Consider the following 17217-nt stretch of genomic DNA (forward strand, 5'->3'; position numbering starts at 1 on the left):
GTTCATGTTTTCATGTCTGTTTGTTTCAAGTCTCGTCTATGTTTGGAGTTCACATTTCAATAAACTGCACTTGGGTTCATCCTCACATCTCGCCGTCTCAGTGGATTGATTGTTACAATGACTGGTTTTGTGGTCCAGGGTCACATATTCTTTGGGTCATGACAAGAAAATAGATAGCTATTTTGTAATAGTCCACCAAACTTACTGTCCACCATTTTGATTTATGTTGATAACCTACTTTTTCGAACTCCTCCTAGACTGTTGGTCCGATTTTCAGCAAATTTGGCTCAGAGCATCTTCAGGCCATACTGGCAAAATGTTAGGGAATTCAAGTTAGGCTAAGGCTACCTGCTTTGGATACCTGATTTCTCATGTCAGCCATTTTGGGTGTCGGCCATTTTGAATTTTGTCATAAAATGCTATATTTTATGAACACATTGCTGTATCGTTATGAAACTCGCTGTGTCTTTGACATCATGCCCTGATGGTACTCAAAAAGTTTTGTGGCAAGAGTTAGAAAGAAATTTGTATAAGCCTATTGTAATGAAACTGCTTTCAGTATATTCTTTGGATCATGCCAATAAAATAGATTTACTACTTTGTAATAATCCACCGAATTTACTGTCCGCCATTTTGATTTATGTTGATAACCTACTTTTTCGAACTCCTCCTAGATTGTTGGTCCGATTTTCAGCAAATTTGGCTCAAATCATCTTCAGACTATACTGGCAAAAAGTTAGGGAATTCAAGTTGATTAGTTAACCCGTTGTTGAATAACACTTTAACGAATTCAATGAAAAGCACACCAAAATGGATGTGAGACTATATCTCCGCAATGGTTGGGCGTATTGAGACCAAACTTGGCGTGTGTTATTTTTATTTTGCTTATAATTTATGAATGCTTTGGCCAAAAATCACAAAACTTTATATTTGGTGGAGCATGCCAAGTCGAACCATACCCAATTTTTTTTCCTACGTCAGTAATTTAGAATTTTGTTATAAAATGCTATATTTTATGAACGCATTGATGTATTGTTACGAAACTTGCTGTGTCTTTGGCATCATGCGCTGATGGTACTCAAAAAGTTGTGGCAAAAGTTAAGAAATTTACAAAAATGGTAATTTTTGAATGCATTAGCCTATTGTAATGATACTGGTCTCAATATACTCTTTGGGTCATGCCGAGAACATAGATACCAATTTTGCCATAGTCAACCAAACTTCCTGTCCGCCTTTTTGATTTAAGTTGAAAACCTACTTTTTCAAACTCTTCCTAGATTGTTGATTGATTTCGTGTCGATATACAAAATGGTTTTTAACACATCAACAAATTTGCTGGAATCATGCCACACTGCATCTGAGGCTGTATCTCTGCAAAGCTTTGACATGTTGACAACAAACTTTGTATGCGCCATTTTGACCTCACACTGACCACGTTACATCATTTTGGTAACAGCACCACCTATCGGTCAAAAGTCATAAACCATTCATTAACCATTAATAATCAAATTTTCAAAAATGCTAATAACTTTAGATTGCATTATCCTATATTGTAAATAAACGGGTCTCAAAATATTCCTTGGGTCATGCAGAGAACAGAGATACAAATTTTGCCATAGTTGTTCTTTCTGTCCGCCATTTTGATTTGTTAAAAACCTACTTTTTCTAACTTGTCCTAGATCATCTAATTTTCACAAATATCGAGTCAGATCATCTTGACTGTGCTGACAAAAACTTATGGTTTTAGTTTTAAGAAATTATGAAGATTTGTTAAAAAATGTACTCCCCCTCAGGCCATCCGGGATCTAAATGAGTTAGTTTATTAATTTAGAAATTTAGCACTTACTTACTGTAGTTTTCAGTCTTTTGAGTTGTAAAGCCAAAGGATGATAATGAAGTACAGAAGTTTCATAGCATTCAACTCAAGTTAAAGCACTGCACTAACTCCCAGTTAAGTGCCAAAAGTTTAATTCATTTCAGCAAAGAATATCATCTGCACACATACAATATAGTCAATGTAGAAAGGACATGACAAAAAAACGTTGTGATTGTAAAAACATTTTGCCTGGAGAGCCGCTGTGAAAACACATTCACAGCAAGCACACAGACAGGCCCTTTATTCTATAGTCACAACATATATTTATTCGTATTTACAAATGTACACAGTCAAATCCATACAAAGACACAAAATGAGACATCCGGTTAACTAAATAAATACTGTAAACGTGTGCTGAGGGACACAATTACCAGAACACTGCTGCCCCATTACTTGGTTCGAATTGAACTGAATACAAACAGTGTGTGTTGAAATGCATCTGTGATTATCAGCAGCTAAGGGCTAAAATGCACAAAACGGATTTGCCCGATAATAATATTGTAACAGTGATGCTCGTTTTGTCAGTTACTTTCTTAAATGGAGTGTTATGTTAATGCTTTTTCCCCAACAAATCACATTCCTGTTTATGGCTGTCCAAAAATACCATTAGCCACAAATGGCTGGAAGAACTGAACTTGAAGGGTATGTTTATTCAAAAACCCTCCAAATGTTTATCCTCACATTCTCCTGCTGCTCACAGAGCTGTTCTCACATTATGGGAAGATGATTGAGAAATCATATGCTGTGCAACTGTTTCATTTAATTTCTCTTGCACTATAAAACTCTATCCAATGTCAGTTCAGCTTCATCGTATCTCTCTTGGCATGTGAGTCCTCAGGGTTTTTTTTGGCGTAAGACAGAGACGTTGGTTTAAGATAAGGGTCAGTGTCACCGGCTGATGTCACGGTTCCCCTCCCAGCTCTTGCTGGCGCTCTGGTCAGCGCTGCTGATGGTGCTCTGAAAAAAAGGATGCCTCAGGGCTGCAGCTAGAGTTAGACGCTTCGTTGGTTCGTACTCCAGCATGGCCTCGATCAGATCGAACAGCTGGTGATGCTCTTCAGCTTCAGACAGAAGATATCTCTGGAGAAGAAAATTGTATAAGAACATTAACATAAGACCGCCCAGATTTATGTAAACATTCAAAAACACAATTATATTTGCTTTCCAGGCCAAATCCGGTCATTATGGAAGCCACTAAGCAAACTTTTTCCTCAGAATAGCGAGTTTATATCTCCCAATTCTGACTTTATAACTTACAATTGCAAGTTTGTATCTCACAATTCCAACTTTTTTCCTCAAACTTGTAATTGTGAGTTATTAAATCAGAATTGGTAGACATAAACTTGCTATTCTTAGAAATAAACTTGCTTTTTAAAAAACTTTTTTTTTTGCAATTCTGACTTCATAACACGCAATTGCAAGTTATTTAGTAAGAAATGTGAGATATAAACTTGCAATTCTGAGAAGCCTTTTCCCCCCTCACAATTGAGAGTTTATATCTCACAGTCCTAAGAAAAAAAAAGTCAGAATTGTAAAATATAAATTCGCATTTGCAAGAAAAGCCAGAATTGCCAGTTTTCATCTAGTAATTCTGACTTTATTTCTCACAATTGTAAGTTTATATCTTGCAATTCGGAGAAAAAAAAGTTTATATCTCAAGCCTGTGGAAAAAAAAACAAACTCAGAATTGCGAAATATAAATTCACATTTGCAAGTAAAGACTGAATCGTGAGTTTATATATCGCAATTTTGACTTTATAACTTACAATTGCAAGTTTATATGATGCAATTCAGAGAAAAAAAAAGTCAAAATTGTGATTTTAGAATTGCAAGAAAAAAAGTCAGAACTGTGAATTTATATATAGCAATTCTGACTTTATTTTCTTGCAATTTTGAGTTTATATCTTGCCATTCTGACTTTAATTCACAACAGCGAGTTAATATCTCGCAATTCTGAGAAAAAAAGTCAGAATTGTGAGTTTATATCTCGCAATTCTGTGAAAAAAGTCAGAATTGTGAGTTTATATCTCGCAATTCTGAGAAAAAAGTCTGAATTGTGAGTTTATATCATGCAATTCTGTGAAAAAAGTCAGAATTGTGAGTTCATATCATGCAATTCTGTGAAAAAAGTCAGAATTGTGAGTTTATATCATCCAATTCTGTGAAAAAAGTCAGAATTGTGAGTTTATATCATCCAATTCTGAGAAAAAAAGTCAGAATTGTGAGTTTATATCATGCAATTCTGTGAAAAAAGTCAGAATTGTGAGTTTATATCTCGCAATTCTGTGAAAAAAGTCAGAATTGTGAGTTCATATCATGCAATTCTGTGAAAAAAGTCAGAATTGTGAGTTTATATCATCCAATTCTGAGAAAAAAAGTCTGAATTGTGAGTTTATATCATGCAATTCTGTGAAAAAAGTCAGAATTGTGAGTTCATATCATGCAATTCTGAGAAAAAAGTCCAAATTGTGAGTTTATATCATGCAATTCTGAGAAAAAAGTCTGAATTGTGAGTTTATATCTCGCAATTCTGAGAAAAAAAGTCAGAATTGTGAGTTTATATCTCGCAATTCTGAGAAAAAAAGTCAGAATTGTGAGTTTATATCTCGCAATTCTGTGAAAAAAGTCAGAATTGTGAGTTTATATCTCGCAATTCTGAGAAAAAAGTCAGAATTGTGAGTTTATATCATGCAATTCTGTGAAAAAAAGTCTGAATTGTGAGTTTATATCTCGCAATTCTGAGAAAAAAGTCTGAATTGTGAGTTTATATCATGCAATTCTGTGAAAAAAGTCAGAATTGTGAGTTTATATCATGCAATTCTGAGAAAAAAGTCCAAATTGTGAGTTTATATCATGCAATTCTGAGAAAAAAGTCTGAATTGTGAGTTTATATCATGCAATTCTGAGAAAAAAGTCTGAATTGTGAGTTCATATCATGCAATTCTGTGAAAAAAGTCTGAATTGTGAGTTCATATCATGCAATTCTGAGAAAAAAGTCCAAATTGTGAGTTTATATCATGCAATTCTGTGAAAAAAGTCTGAATTGTGAGTTTATATCATGCAATTCTGTGAAAAAAGTCTGAATTGTGAGTTTATATCATGCAATTCTGTGAAAAAAGTCTGAATTGTGAGTTTATATCATGCAATTCTGTGAAAAAAGTCTGAATTGTGAGTTTATATCATGCAATTCTGTGAAAAAAGTCAGAATTGAGAGTTTATATCATGCAATTCTGTGAAAAAAGTCTGAATTGTGAGTTTATATCATCCAATTCTGAGAAAAAAGTCTGAATTGTGAGTTCATATCACGCAATTCTGTGAAAAAAAGTCTGAATTGTGAGTTTATATCTTGCAATTCTGACTTTATAACTCAATTGCGGGTTTATATTACATAATTTGGGGAAAAAAAATTTGAGAGTTTATATACAATTGGGAGTTTATATTATGCAATTCTGAGAAAAAAAAAATCAGAATTGTGAGATAAAAAAAAGTCGCAATAACTTTTTTTTTTTATTAGTGGAAATGGGCTTCCATAGGCCATACATAATAAAACTTAATCAATAAAATAAATAAAGTAATAATGAATTCTGTAGTTTTACATAAAATCAACGTATAATGCATTTAAAAAAATTTATATTATACATTTATATTACAAAAAAATTGTTCACATTTTAAAAATTAAAAAGTGAAAAAAAAAGGTAAATACGAAGCCCCAATACAGTCTGTTAACTTACCCGTAAAGGTTTGCAGTTTTCTCTAACGTATCGTCCTGCTGAAGAGTTTTCATCCCAGTCCAGACGCCCACGATAAAAGTATTTCTGTTTCCTGTGGGGTGAAGAAATGATCAATGATTTGCAACTGCTGTGCATGTACACATGAATGAAATGAAAGCTATGCTTTGAAGACAGGCTTTAGGAAAGATCACAGTTCTTAGCATCAAAGACTTACCTAGTCTTACGAATCATACGGGACGGAACAGGGCCTAAAATTCTCTCCATCATGGCTAAATGCTCACGATTATCATGAGTCTGAGATATTAAAAAAAGAAAATTAAAATGGATGAACACTTCATATTTAGACTCTTCTAGACGCTACATTTTTGGTGGGTTTGACAATACAGGTATGATGTTCCTGCAATGAGATCTGTGTGCGCGTGAGAACGAGAGAGAGCATTAGTGAGCGCATCTGAGGTCAAAGGGTTAATGGCAGGTGTTTGGCTTCAGTGTGCGTACTTGGACACCTGTAACCCTTTGGTCAGATTCTACCTGATCTTAAGCTGCTTACTGAACATAAACAAGAGTGGCTGTGCAGACCTGCTGTCATGACTCAGAAAGATGGCACAAAAAGGAGGTAGTGGAGATAGATTTTGTACCTGGAAGAGAGTGAAGCCGAGGTAGTACTCGAAGAGGATGCAGCCAATACTCCACACGTCACACGGCTGACTCCAGCCCAATTCTGCAAAGGAAAAACATTTAGTGTAACATTTTGATTTATGGAGTCATCTAATGGTGACATCATGTTACTGCATTATAACCTTATAACCAGGACACTGTGTACAGTATATTCAGTCAGCAGCAAGTGAGCAAACTGTTCACTCTTTATGAATCTCTGCAAGGAGTGTAGGTGCATTATATATACATACTACCAATAAAAAGTGTTTGAAGAGTAAGATTTTTAATGTTTTTTTTTTTTTTAAGTCTCTTCTGCTCACCAAGCCTGCATTTATTTGATCCAAAGTACAGCAAAAACAGTAACATTTTGAAACATTTTTACTATTTAAAACAACCGTTTTCTATTTGAATATATTTGAAAATGTCATTGCTTCCTGTGATTTCAAAGCTGAAATTTTAGCATCATTACTCCAGTCACATGATCCTTCAGAAATCATTGTAATATTCTGATTTGCTGCTCAAGAAAACATGTTGAAAGCAGTTTCTTTGATGACTAGAAAGTTAAAAACATTTATCTGAAATAGAAATCTTTTGTAACATTATCAAAGTCTATCGTCACATTTGATCAACTTATTGCTAAATAAAAGTATTCATTTCAAAAATTAAATTTTTTTTTTTTTTTTTTTACACCTACTCCAAGCTTTTGAATGGTATAGTGTATATTGTTAGAAAAGCTTTTCATTTCAGATAAATGTTGATCCTTTGGATCTAAAAAAAATGTTTCTTGAACAGCAAACCAGCATATTACATCTCTGAAGGATCATGTGACACTGGAGACTGGGAAAAAAAAAACACATTTTAAATTTTAATCAAATAGAAAACAGTTATTTTAAGTAGTAAAAATATTTCAAAATGTTACTGTACTTTGGATCAAATAAATGCAGGCTTTTCTGAGCAGAAGAGACTGCTTTGGAAAAAAACATTAAAACTCTTACTGTTCAAAAACTTTTGACTGGTAGTGTATACTTTTTTTTAAATTCAGCTTTGCGATTACATGAATAACTTAAATTTTTAAACATTAATATAGAAAACAGCTATTTTAAATTATAAAAATATTTCACAATATAAATAAATAATAAATGCGGCCTTAGAGAGCATAAGAGACTTTCAAAAACATTTAAAAATTCCAACTTTTTTTTATAGGTAGTGTACTTATAAATGAGAGTGCTCACTAACTCATTTATATTTATAGTAAAGCAACATATTTCATAACAGATTAAGGCTGGGTATAAGCTTTCATGGCAACCAGTCTTACGTTGGACAATTCCCTGCTGTCTGTTGAATGAAGTCACTGCGGTCTCTAGCTGGCTCTAATTAAATTCTTTGTGGTGGAAAGGAAGGAGCTAATCTGTGTTGCTGCAGCGATTAACTCATTCTTGTCCTGTGCCATAACTAGTCACGTTTCACATTAATACCAACAGTTATTATAGTTCAAATTCACATCCAGGATAATGTATACTGCCTGTACATGCTGTTTGGTCAGTCACCTGGCACGATCATTCTTACCTAAAATAACTTCAGGTGCTCTGTAGTGCCGGGTAGAAACAATAGTGCTGTGGTGCTCGTGGTCGAACGTAGCGCTGCCAAAATCCACCACCCTCACCGCTGTGTTCTTCACAGTACGCTCATCTCGCTTCTACCACAGAGAGAAAGATAGGGAGTGTCAATTAACATGCATTTCCTTCCTTTTTTCTTTTAATCTACATTAGTAGTCATCTAATGGGTTTTCAATAGCTCATGCTAGAATGTTAACACAAAATATTGGTTTTAGTTCAATTAAATAGTAATACAAGATCTTTCATTACCTTCTCCACATTGTATGTGATTGTGAAGTCCGAGTTGACAAACAGGATGTTTTCTGGTTTCAGGTCTGTGTGGGTCAATTTGTTTTCATGCAAAACTGCAAATAAGATTAAAAAGACCAAATCAGCACATTTATAAGCACTATAAGCAGGGCCCTGACCCTTTAATACATGGCAAATGGAGCGAAACCTCTGCCTTATTTATGAAAAACATTCACTCCAACTTCAATGCGCTTTCTGAAAAGTGTGTTTACTTACACTTGACAGCTAGGCAGATCTGGTAGGCCATATGACGCACTTGACTGATAGAGTAGGGGAGGTAATTGTTTTCTTTGAGGAAATCAAACGTGCTGAGAGCCAAGAGCTCAAAACTGATACACATATGGCCATGATAGTCGAACCAGTCAAACATCTGCACACACAGACTAAGAAGAGAAACAGAAAACATTTAGTCAACAAGTTATCAACACTGTGGTATTTCTTCAGGTAAGTTTGCACCTAAACGCTCTACATTTTATAGGGATAGTTCACCCAAAAATGAAAATTCCTGATATTGTTCCAAACCTGTAAGAACTTAAATCATCTTCAGAACACAAATTAAGGTATTTAAGAAATCTGGGAGGCATGTGAGAACTAGAGTGTGGAACTAGATTTCTCATTAAAATACTAAAATATTTATACCTTTGCAACCTTGGGCACCTGGGAAAGTGGTTATCTTTTGAAAAACAGTCTAGCAGGTGGTTTCTACAATGAAAGCAAGCATTCCGAAAACGAATAAACAAGTATATGGGAAAGTACTGGGAATGGCGTATCGACAACTAATCTGTATGCTCACTGGACAGTGACCGATAATGAAATTGCAACCATGGTATACTGGACACGCAAAGATTCAGATGCTGTGCAGGAATCTTGGCTTGCAATAAATTCTGTTGACTTCTGGAACTCTGCGTCCTGAGCATTATTTCGCAAGACAGAGAAGACTTTTCTCCACAACGGTAGGAGAACACTAAAAATAATGACTTTATTCAACAAAGTCTTCGTTTCTGTGTCATTCGACGTGCATTCACAAGAGTATCACGACATGATGTCCTTACTACATTTCTAGGCCTTGAACTTGTCAGTTGTGTTGCTGTCTATGCAGGGTCAGAAAGCTCTCAGATTTCATCAGAATATCTTAATTTGTGCTCTGAAGATGAACGATGGTCTTACAGGTTTGGAACGTCATGAGGGTGAGTAATTAATTTTAATTTAAGACTTTAAGACTTAAGAATTTTCATTTTTGGGCAAACTATCCCTTTAAGTACTGCATATACAATTGCTCAAAACATGCTAAATTTGTTAATTTTGTTAAGAATCGGATGCAAACTCACTTCTTATTCTCAGGGTCCTTCTCATTGATTCTTTCCAGTACATTGATCTCCAGCCGTGCAGCCTCTTTGTACTTCTCCACATTTTTGATGATCTTCAAAGCGACGTGTGCTCCACCCCTTAACCAAGCAGAAGAACATTAGTTAAAACTTTGCTAATCTGGCATTCAGCTAACTGCATACATGTTTTCAATCTTGTACAAGTAGTAGAATAAATTAGCTACATTGACAGGACTATTGCAGGGATATAACAATATCAAAATCTCGATATGAAGTCCACGATGCGATATTATTGCGTTATTTTTTTTAAAGACAAGACTTGGGAAAAAAAAATGTACATTTTAAAGTTAAATTATTCTATCTAATGCACTTTGAGTGTTTAAAATTAAGAGCGGCAACCCATGCTCTTAACTAAGAACATTTAAGTCAGAAAAAGCATATCTGGACTTTGAAGGGGACTCTTTTTATTTGTGGTATACTGTTTCAGCCTAAATTACATTCACGTTGTTTTAGGAAGCCAAACAAATTAAAAATAATAATATTAATAATAATAAAAAGTTACATTATTGTTATTCCTATGACAGTAACATCCATATATTGTAAAACAATTGCAATGTAAAATACATGAAAATGAATTTTTCATGGGTATATATATTTTTTGCTTTACACTACAGTAAGGAAATTACAATACTTATTTTCTAATTTTAACACTTCAAAGAGATATTTTGAATTTGGACTTGAAAATTCACATAAAAAAAGTTAATATTATCATTTTATTTTTAGGTTTACTAGAAAATAATTGTATTTTTTTATTTAATACTACTTTATTTTAAAACATAGTAGTATTACTGCACTTTATTATTTTAAAAAAATAATAATAATAATAAATACATACAGTTTGAGGACCAAACCAATTGCAATTTTCAACATAAGCCCTTGCTTTTTACACAGCCTATAATAATCATACACTGCATTTTTGCCCCCCAAGAGCAGATATTTCCCAGCCTAACAACTTGACATTTTAACAGCCAAGCAACACTTTTTTCGTTTGAAGTTCACACCATGCTGGGTTTTGTAATAAAGCAGCTGATTGGTTGCCAAGCGATGGCGCTCACCTGCGATGATCAATGCATTGCATCACCCTCCCGAAGGTACCCTCGCCCAAAGTGCTGACAATCTCATCTAAGAGACAAATAGAGGGAAAAAAAGACGTAGACAAAGGGGAGGGGAAAACGTAAAGAGAACAATTAGACAGCGCATTTAAAGAGCAATCCTAAATAAGCTTTTTTTTTTTAAATAACCATAACTGTGACTATCTATTCGGGTTAACCTAAAAAAAAACTTTGTCTGACAAGTGTCAATATGAACACACTCGATGAAAGAAAGTAAACACGTTTTTCCAATAAAAAAATAGTCTGCTTTAAAATTTCTGTTTTAAAAAGTAAATAAAAAAAAGTCGCATGTAGACGCATAAGCGTCTTTTTTTAGATAAAAAGTTTACGGGAATGTGTTAAGCTACTTCCAAAACTAAAAATGATGCGCATAGTCACTATGAAAATATAGCGAATGTCACAGAGCAATCATAGCCTTAAATCTAAATTATTTGACAGCATTCGATGTAGGCGCAATGTGAATCTTGATGTAGCCAAAGGCTGCAGCAAGACCAGAATAAAACGCACATTATGGAGACGTGGAAAAGCTAAATCTGGAAACCTGGTGGTCAAGAATTAAAAAGGATCATAATTCTTCTACACAGCAACACAAACAGCCCAACCCCATAGAAAAGAATAAATAAAGGAGCTACTAAAGACATGTTGGACATGCCTTCCCCCTTGCCTGTTCCGGCAAAAGGGGAGAACATTCTACGACAGCATCATCATCATCACCAACATCATGATCATGACCTCCTGCCCTCCCCTGTGTGTGTCTGCTGTGTGCTGGTACTGATAGGGAGAAAGGTTACGATATAGGAGTAGAGGAGTAGTAGTAGTGGCAGTGTGTACATCTCTCTTGCAGGACGTCGCCACTCCGACAGATCAGGTGACCCTCCTCGTCGTCCCTCACACACAGTGCCCGCGTCCCGCTGTCACTCCGCTGCTTCGGCCCCGGCCAGGGTCACAGGTCAGAGGTCACGCCACGACCGCAGAGGGAGGAGGGGAGGTGGGCGGAGCGGGGAGAGTGGAGGGGGGCAGCCGTAGCCACGGGCGATGAAGATGAGCAGTGTTGTAGTTGTTGTAGGTAGGTTTGGTGGTCATGGGGCGATTCGTATGACACCACGTGAGGAGATATATATAACGATAGGGATATAGTGCAAGGGATCAAGTCAAAGATAACATTTTACCCCTCCCTTCTTGCTTGCTTGTTTTCAAACTCCCCTCATCCCTTTGCCTAGCAAAGTCACAAAAAGCAACCTGCATCAACATTTACTCATAGAAGAGCACATGAGTAAAGGCATTGCTAATTCACAACTATTACATCTGCAAAGAAAAAGCTTGCTCTAATGGGAGACTGAAAATAAAATTAAAAACAGCATACTTGCATTTTTAAAAAAATCTCTTTTTTTGACATCTAAATTGTGTGAAAGAGTAATATAGGTGTGTAGATAGAGCAAGATAAAGAATGGATGAGAGTTATGAGATATTACTTACGGAGGCTCACCCAACAAGCCTATTTACTACTAACATTAACATTAAAGTCTAGTGGATTGAGCCTCGCTATAATGTTACAGATGGAGCTAATAAACACTTAAGACTTGGACTATCACTATTTAAAAAAAGACAAAACGTCAACAAAAAGAAGAACATAAAACAAAGGAGGTTCATACTTACCCAATCCTGGGGCTGTGGACAAGAAAAGCGTTACAGAGAAAGAAAGACAGGAGCGTGTAGAGGTAGAGACAGAGGGAGGGGATTTGGGGGTGGGAAAGAGCAGGCTCGGGTATTGAAGTACTCACCGAGGACGATGGGCTATAGGACCTGGTTCTACGCCGCCTTCGTTTGTGCTTACGCCTGCTGCCTTTCCTCCGGTACGAGTCATCGCGGTCCCGGTCGCGGCCCCGGCGGTAGTCGTAGCTGGGCGAGGCGTCGCGGGAGTAGTAGTTGCTCGGCGTCCCGTGTTCCCTGTCGCGGTCCCTGTCCCGGTCGCGGCTGTGGTCCAGGCGCCGGTAGCTGTCACCGTAGTGTCTATCGTAAGGCCTGCGGTCTGAAGAGCGGTTGTCGTAGCTGGGGAGAAGATGAGTGCTATTTAACACCAAATTACATGAAATAATAAAATAATAGATTTAACACTCCAAAATGTATTATGGCTTTACCATATTATCAGAGGTTTAAACATTTAACATTTTTATTTCAAATCTAGTCAACTGCATACAAATTGCTTAATTTGCAATCCAAAAAGAGAAGCGGCAAATATACTACTAACTTTATATCATGTAGAACTACTAAATGTAACAAACATGCCATACGTTAATCAAATATTTTTTTGAGAAATACTGTGACACTGCCATTCAAAAGTTTGGAATCAGGAAGAGTTGTAATGTTTTTAAAGATATTTTTATGCTCATCAAGGGTGCATTTATTTGAACAAAAATACAGAAAAAACAAACAAACAGTAATACTGTGAAATATTGCAATTTGAATTTATTTTCTATTTTAATATATTAAAAAAATTATTTCTTCCTGTGATGTGAATTTTCAGCATCATTATTCCAGTCTTTAGTGTCACATGATTCTTCAGAAATTATTTTAATATGTTGAATTATTTTTATACATATAAAACTGTGACAGTTTTTTTTCAGGATTCTTTAAGGAACGAAAAGTAAAAAAAAAAAAACAGCATTTATTCAAAATAGAAATGTTTTGTAACAATATACACTACTGTTCAATATTTTGGGATCAGTAAATTAATATATATGTTTTTAAATGAAATTATCTTTTTTTTTATTCAGCAGGGATGTTTGATAAAAAGTGATGGTAAAGACTTAAAAAGCTACATTGTTATTCTATTTTGAATAAATGCTGTTCAGTTTCAATTTTTATTCATAAAAGACTCCTAAAAAAAAAGGTATCACATGTAAAAATATTAAGCAGCACAACTGCTTCCTACATTGATACTAAATCATCATATTAGAAAGGTTTCTGAAGGATCATGTGACACTGAAGACTAGAGTAATAATGCTGAAAATTCAGCTTTGCATCACAGGAAAAAATTCTATTTTAAAGTATATTAAAATAGCAAACAGTCAAGTAAAATTGTAACAATATTTCACAATATTACTATTTTTCTGTAGTTTGATCAAATAAACACAGCCTTGGTGAGCATAAGAGGCTTCTTTAAAAAAAAAAACAAAAAAAAAACAATTAAAATCATACAGGTCTGAAAATTTCTGAATTCAATTCAATTAAATGCATGTTTGCTGTACTTATTAAATATTTTAATAACTTATGTTATTTTTAATACTACTGTTGCTTTATATAACTATTAAGGTTTTGAGAGTCTCTTATGATATGATCAAAATACAGTAAAAACAGGAATATTACCAAATATTACCATTTAAAAAACTTTTCTATTTGAACTTACTGTAAGATTTCATTTATTCCTGTGGTGCAAAGCTGTATTTTCAGCATCATTACTCCAGTCTTCAGTGTCACATGATCATTCAAAAATCATTCTAATATGCTGACTGGCTGTTCAAGAAACATTTATCATCAGTGTTGAAAACAGGTTTTGCTGGTTAATATTTTATGTCATTAAAAAGTACCATTAATACTATTACTACCAAATAAGCATGTTTCCCTGATAAATAAAAAAAAGAAACATTTTAATGTTAATGTTTAATTTACAGTACAACTATATTGACCATGTTTCAATTTAATGTTCCTGTGGTTAGGGCTAATAACAATCCTATTACTCTGCTTAGAGTAAATCTGCCTCAATTGCTGTCAGCATTAAGCAATGGTAACACAAACACGCTACCAGTACACAGTCATACCTCCTGGATCGGGCATAGCCAGCATCCTGTCTGTGTCCTCTCCCTCTCCTCTCACGTTCACTGCTGGAGGAGAACGTCGGCGAGCGGCGATGCCGAGGTTTTCTCCCTCGATCTCTGTCTCTGTCCCGCTCCCGATAACGATCTTGGTAGCTGCTGCGGCTGGCTCTTTCTGAGGACGGGTACCGTCTGGAGTGCGGCATCTGCTCAAGATACAAATATTTTATGATAAGAAAGACCATTTTAATTTTTTTTAATAAAACGGACATCGGAATATCTTGAACATTTTTATGAGCTGGACAGGTGAAAACTAAACTACATGAATCTTTAAACAGCATATTTTAAGCAAGACAAGAACACAACATGCATAAATTGTTAAAATTACAATGTGTTTTTATTAAGTAGGGAAGACTAACATCTAATACACTATCAGTCAAAAGTTTTTGAACAGTAAGATTTTTAATTTAAGAATTCTCTTCTGCTCACCAAGACTACATTTATTAAATCCAAAGTACAGCAAAAAATGTAAAATGTCGAAATATTTTTACTATTTAAAATAGCTGTTTTCTATTTGAATTTTTTTTATTTAATTTATTCCTGTGACTTCAAAGCTATTCTTTCAGTATCATTAGTCCAGTTTTGAGTGATTCTTTAGAAATCATTCTAATATGCTGATTTGCCGTTCAAGAAAGATTTATTATTATTATTTTTTATCAATATTTAAGTACATTTTTTTAGGATTCTTTGATGAATAGGAAAATCCAAAGATCAGCATTTATCTGAAATAAAAGGCTTTTGTAAGAATATTACACTGTGCCATTCAAAGGCTTGGAGTCAAGTATAATTTTTTTTGTTTTGTTGAGAAATTATAGAAATCAACACTTTTATTTAGCAAGGATGCTTTAAATTTATCAAAAGAGATGATAAAGACATGTATAATGCTACAAAAAGATCTCAATTTTAGATAAATGCTGTTCTTCTGAACCTTCTATTCAAAGAAACCTGAAAAAAAATCTACTCCGCTGTTTTTCCACATGTTTTTTGAGCAGCAAATCAGCATATTATAATGACTTTTGAAGGATCATGTAACTGGAGTAATGATGCTAAAAATTCAGCTTTTTACAGTTTTTCCTGTACTTTAGATCAAATAAATGCAGGCTTGGTGAGCAGAAGACTACTTTAAAAACATTAAAAATCTTACGGTTCAACAACTTTTCACTGGTAGTGTACGTATATATGCTACAAATAGAGGTGAAAATCACTAGTCTGTGACTTTTAGAAGTTACTTATTGATTTTGGATGCTTTTCTTCTATACATAAGCGTGTGACCTTTTCACATGATGGAAAAATGTCTATAATCCAGCTATTTAATATAAACAATAATCAGCATATAGAGGAAGAGCAAACAACGTCTTAGGTTTTTAAAGTATTATTTACCCAGGGATAAGTGTAAATAAAAAATAAAAAAAATAAAAACATATGTGGCAAGTTTATATAGGCAGGTCAAGAACAGAATGAGATATTAACTTAAGGGGAATCTAATCTTGCCACATTATTGTTATTGTATGGTTGACACACGTTGTTAGTGTTATGCAATACTGAATACCGAACAAAAGTCCACTCTGGTCTGCATGGAAAAGTCTTCATAATATAACAAGAATATTATACAGGATTTTTACGCATATGCACGAAGCATAAAAACATATTTAGGGAAAAAACTACGAGACCTCAGAAAATGAATTTAGAGGTAAGAAGAGACTTAAGATGCCCATTTAAATATAAACACACATTTAACACGCGCTATATAGCATCTAAAATCTGTATAGAATGAAAGCTGAGGAATTATAATGTAGAAATGCTGCCTCAAACTATATCAAGACCCGGTCATTCGAGCCAACTTCTATATTTAGCGGAGAAACCGCGCACCAAGTTGTAACAAGTAAGGAAATACCGAGTACCTCGAAATTAGCGGTGGCGATAGATGTAAGCCTATTAACAGATGTCCACTATAATAACAACAAGAAAAAAACGACACTTTCGCAGAACCGAATGGACAACGCCAGCTAACCAACTAGCTTAAGTTGTTATTGTTTTTCATATCTCGATTTCTTTCACAGTGTAACAGCGGGGAATTCATACATTAGTCGTCTGTATTGTCATAAAGTGTACGACAATGTCGATACATGACATGGCATCGTAACGTTTGAGAATATTAGGCAAATATCATATTTTTTCTATCCGACTAGCTGCTCTCCGCGACGGCCATTTTGAGATCTTCTAATCTTCAACGGGCCATTTCTCAAATGCTCGTTCGTGGGTAATTCGGCTGAGAGTTGGGCAAAAAGTGACAGACAGTAAAATAATGTGTTGTAATCACCGTCTTAGCAGCCAGCCCTGTCCGTTTATCCCAAAGAAAATCCGTGTTGACGCTTCGGCTCCAAATTTCTTACTCAAGCCTAATTAAACAGTGAAAAAACTACTTCCGGTCCCTCCTCCAACGTGTTTATAACTATACGCGCGTAGCGTTTGTACATCCGACGTAAACAATGCAATATTTATTCCAAGATGATAATCTGCAAAAGTGTGCAGTGCTACCAGATAACATAGTAACAATAACAACAAATGTCTTAACAAAAAGAAAACAAAGTAGATAAATGCAAGAAAATATTGTCTGTTAATTTCACAAAAGTAATTTTACTGTCTGATACTACCGTAAGACTAACACAGTATATACTAG

At 34.8% G+C, this 17217-nt stretch overlaps 1 protein-coding gene across 2 annotated transcripts; it reads right to left on the bottom strand.

Annotated features, from left to right (window-relative positions):
- Positions 1-1951: 1951 nt before the first annotated feature.
- Positions 1952-16986, bottom strand: clk2a (CDC-like kinase 2a). 2 transcript variants are annotated; one of them, XM_073821799.1, is made up of 13 exons: positions 16858-16986; positions 14484-14683; positions 12447-12714; positions 11497-11587; positions 10609-10675; positions 9497-9613; positions 8385-8551; positions 8130-8224; positions 7831-7960; positions 6246-6328; positions 5822-5901; positions 5608-5698; positions 1952-2956 (listed from the first exon to the last, which is right to left on the bottom strand). In XM_073821799.1, the coding sequence occupies exons 2-13, from the start codon at positions 14681-14683 to the stop codon at positions 2765-2767; spliced, it is 1581 nt and encodes a 526-aa protein (XP_073677900.1). In that variant the 5' UTR covers positions 16858-16986; the 3' UTR covers positions 1952-2764. The 2 variants fall into 2 exon arrangements, with proteins under 2 accessions (XP_073677900.1, XP_073677901.1); XM_073821800.1 differs by lacking the exons at positions 11497-11587; positions 14484-14683; positions 16858-16986 and having other exon boundaries at positions 12447-12571.
- Between the last annotated feature and the right edge of the window lie 231 nt (positions 16987-17217).

Source organism: Garra rufa, chromosome 17 (assembly GCF_049309525.1).
Source record: "Garra rufa chromosome 17, GarRuf1.0, whole genome shotgun sequence".
NCBI classification, from domain to species: domain Eukaryota; kingdom Metazoa; phylum Chordata; class Actinopteri; order Cypriniformes; family Cyprinidae; genus Garra; species Garra rufa.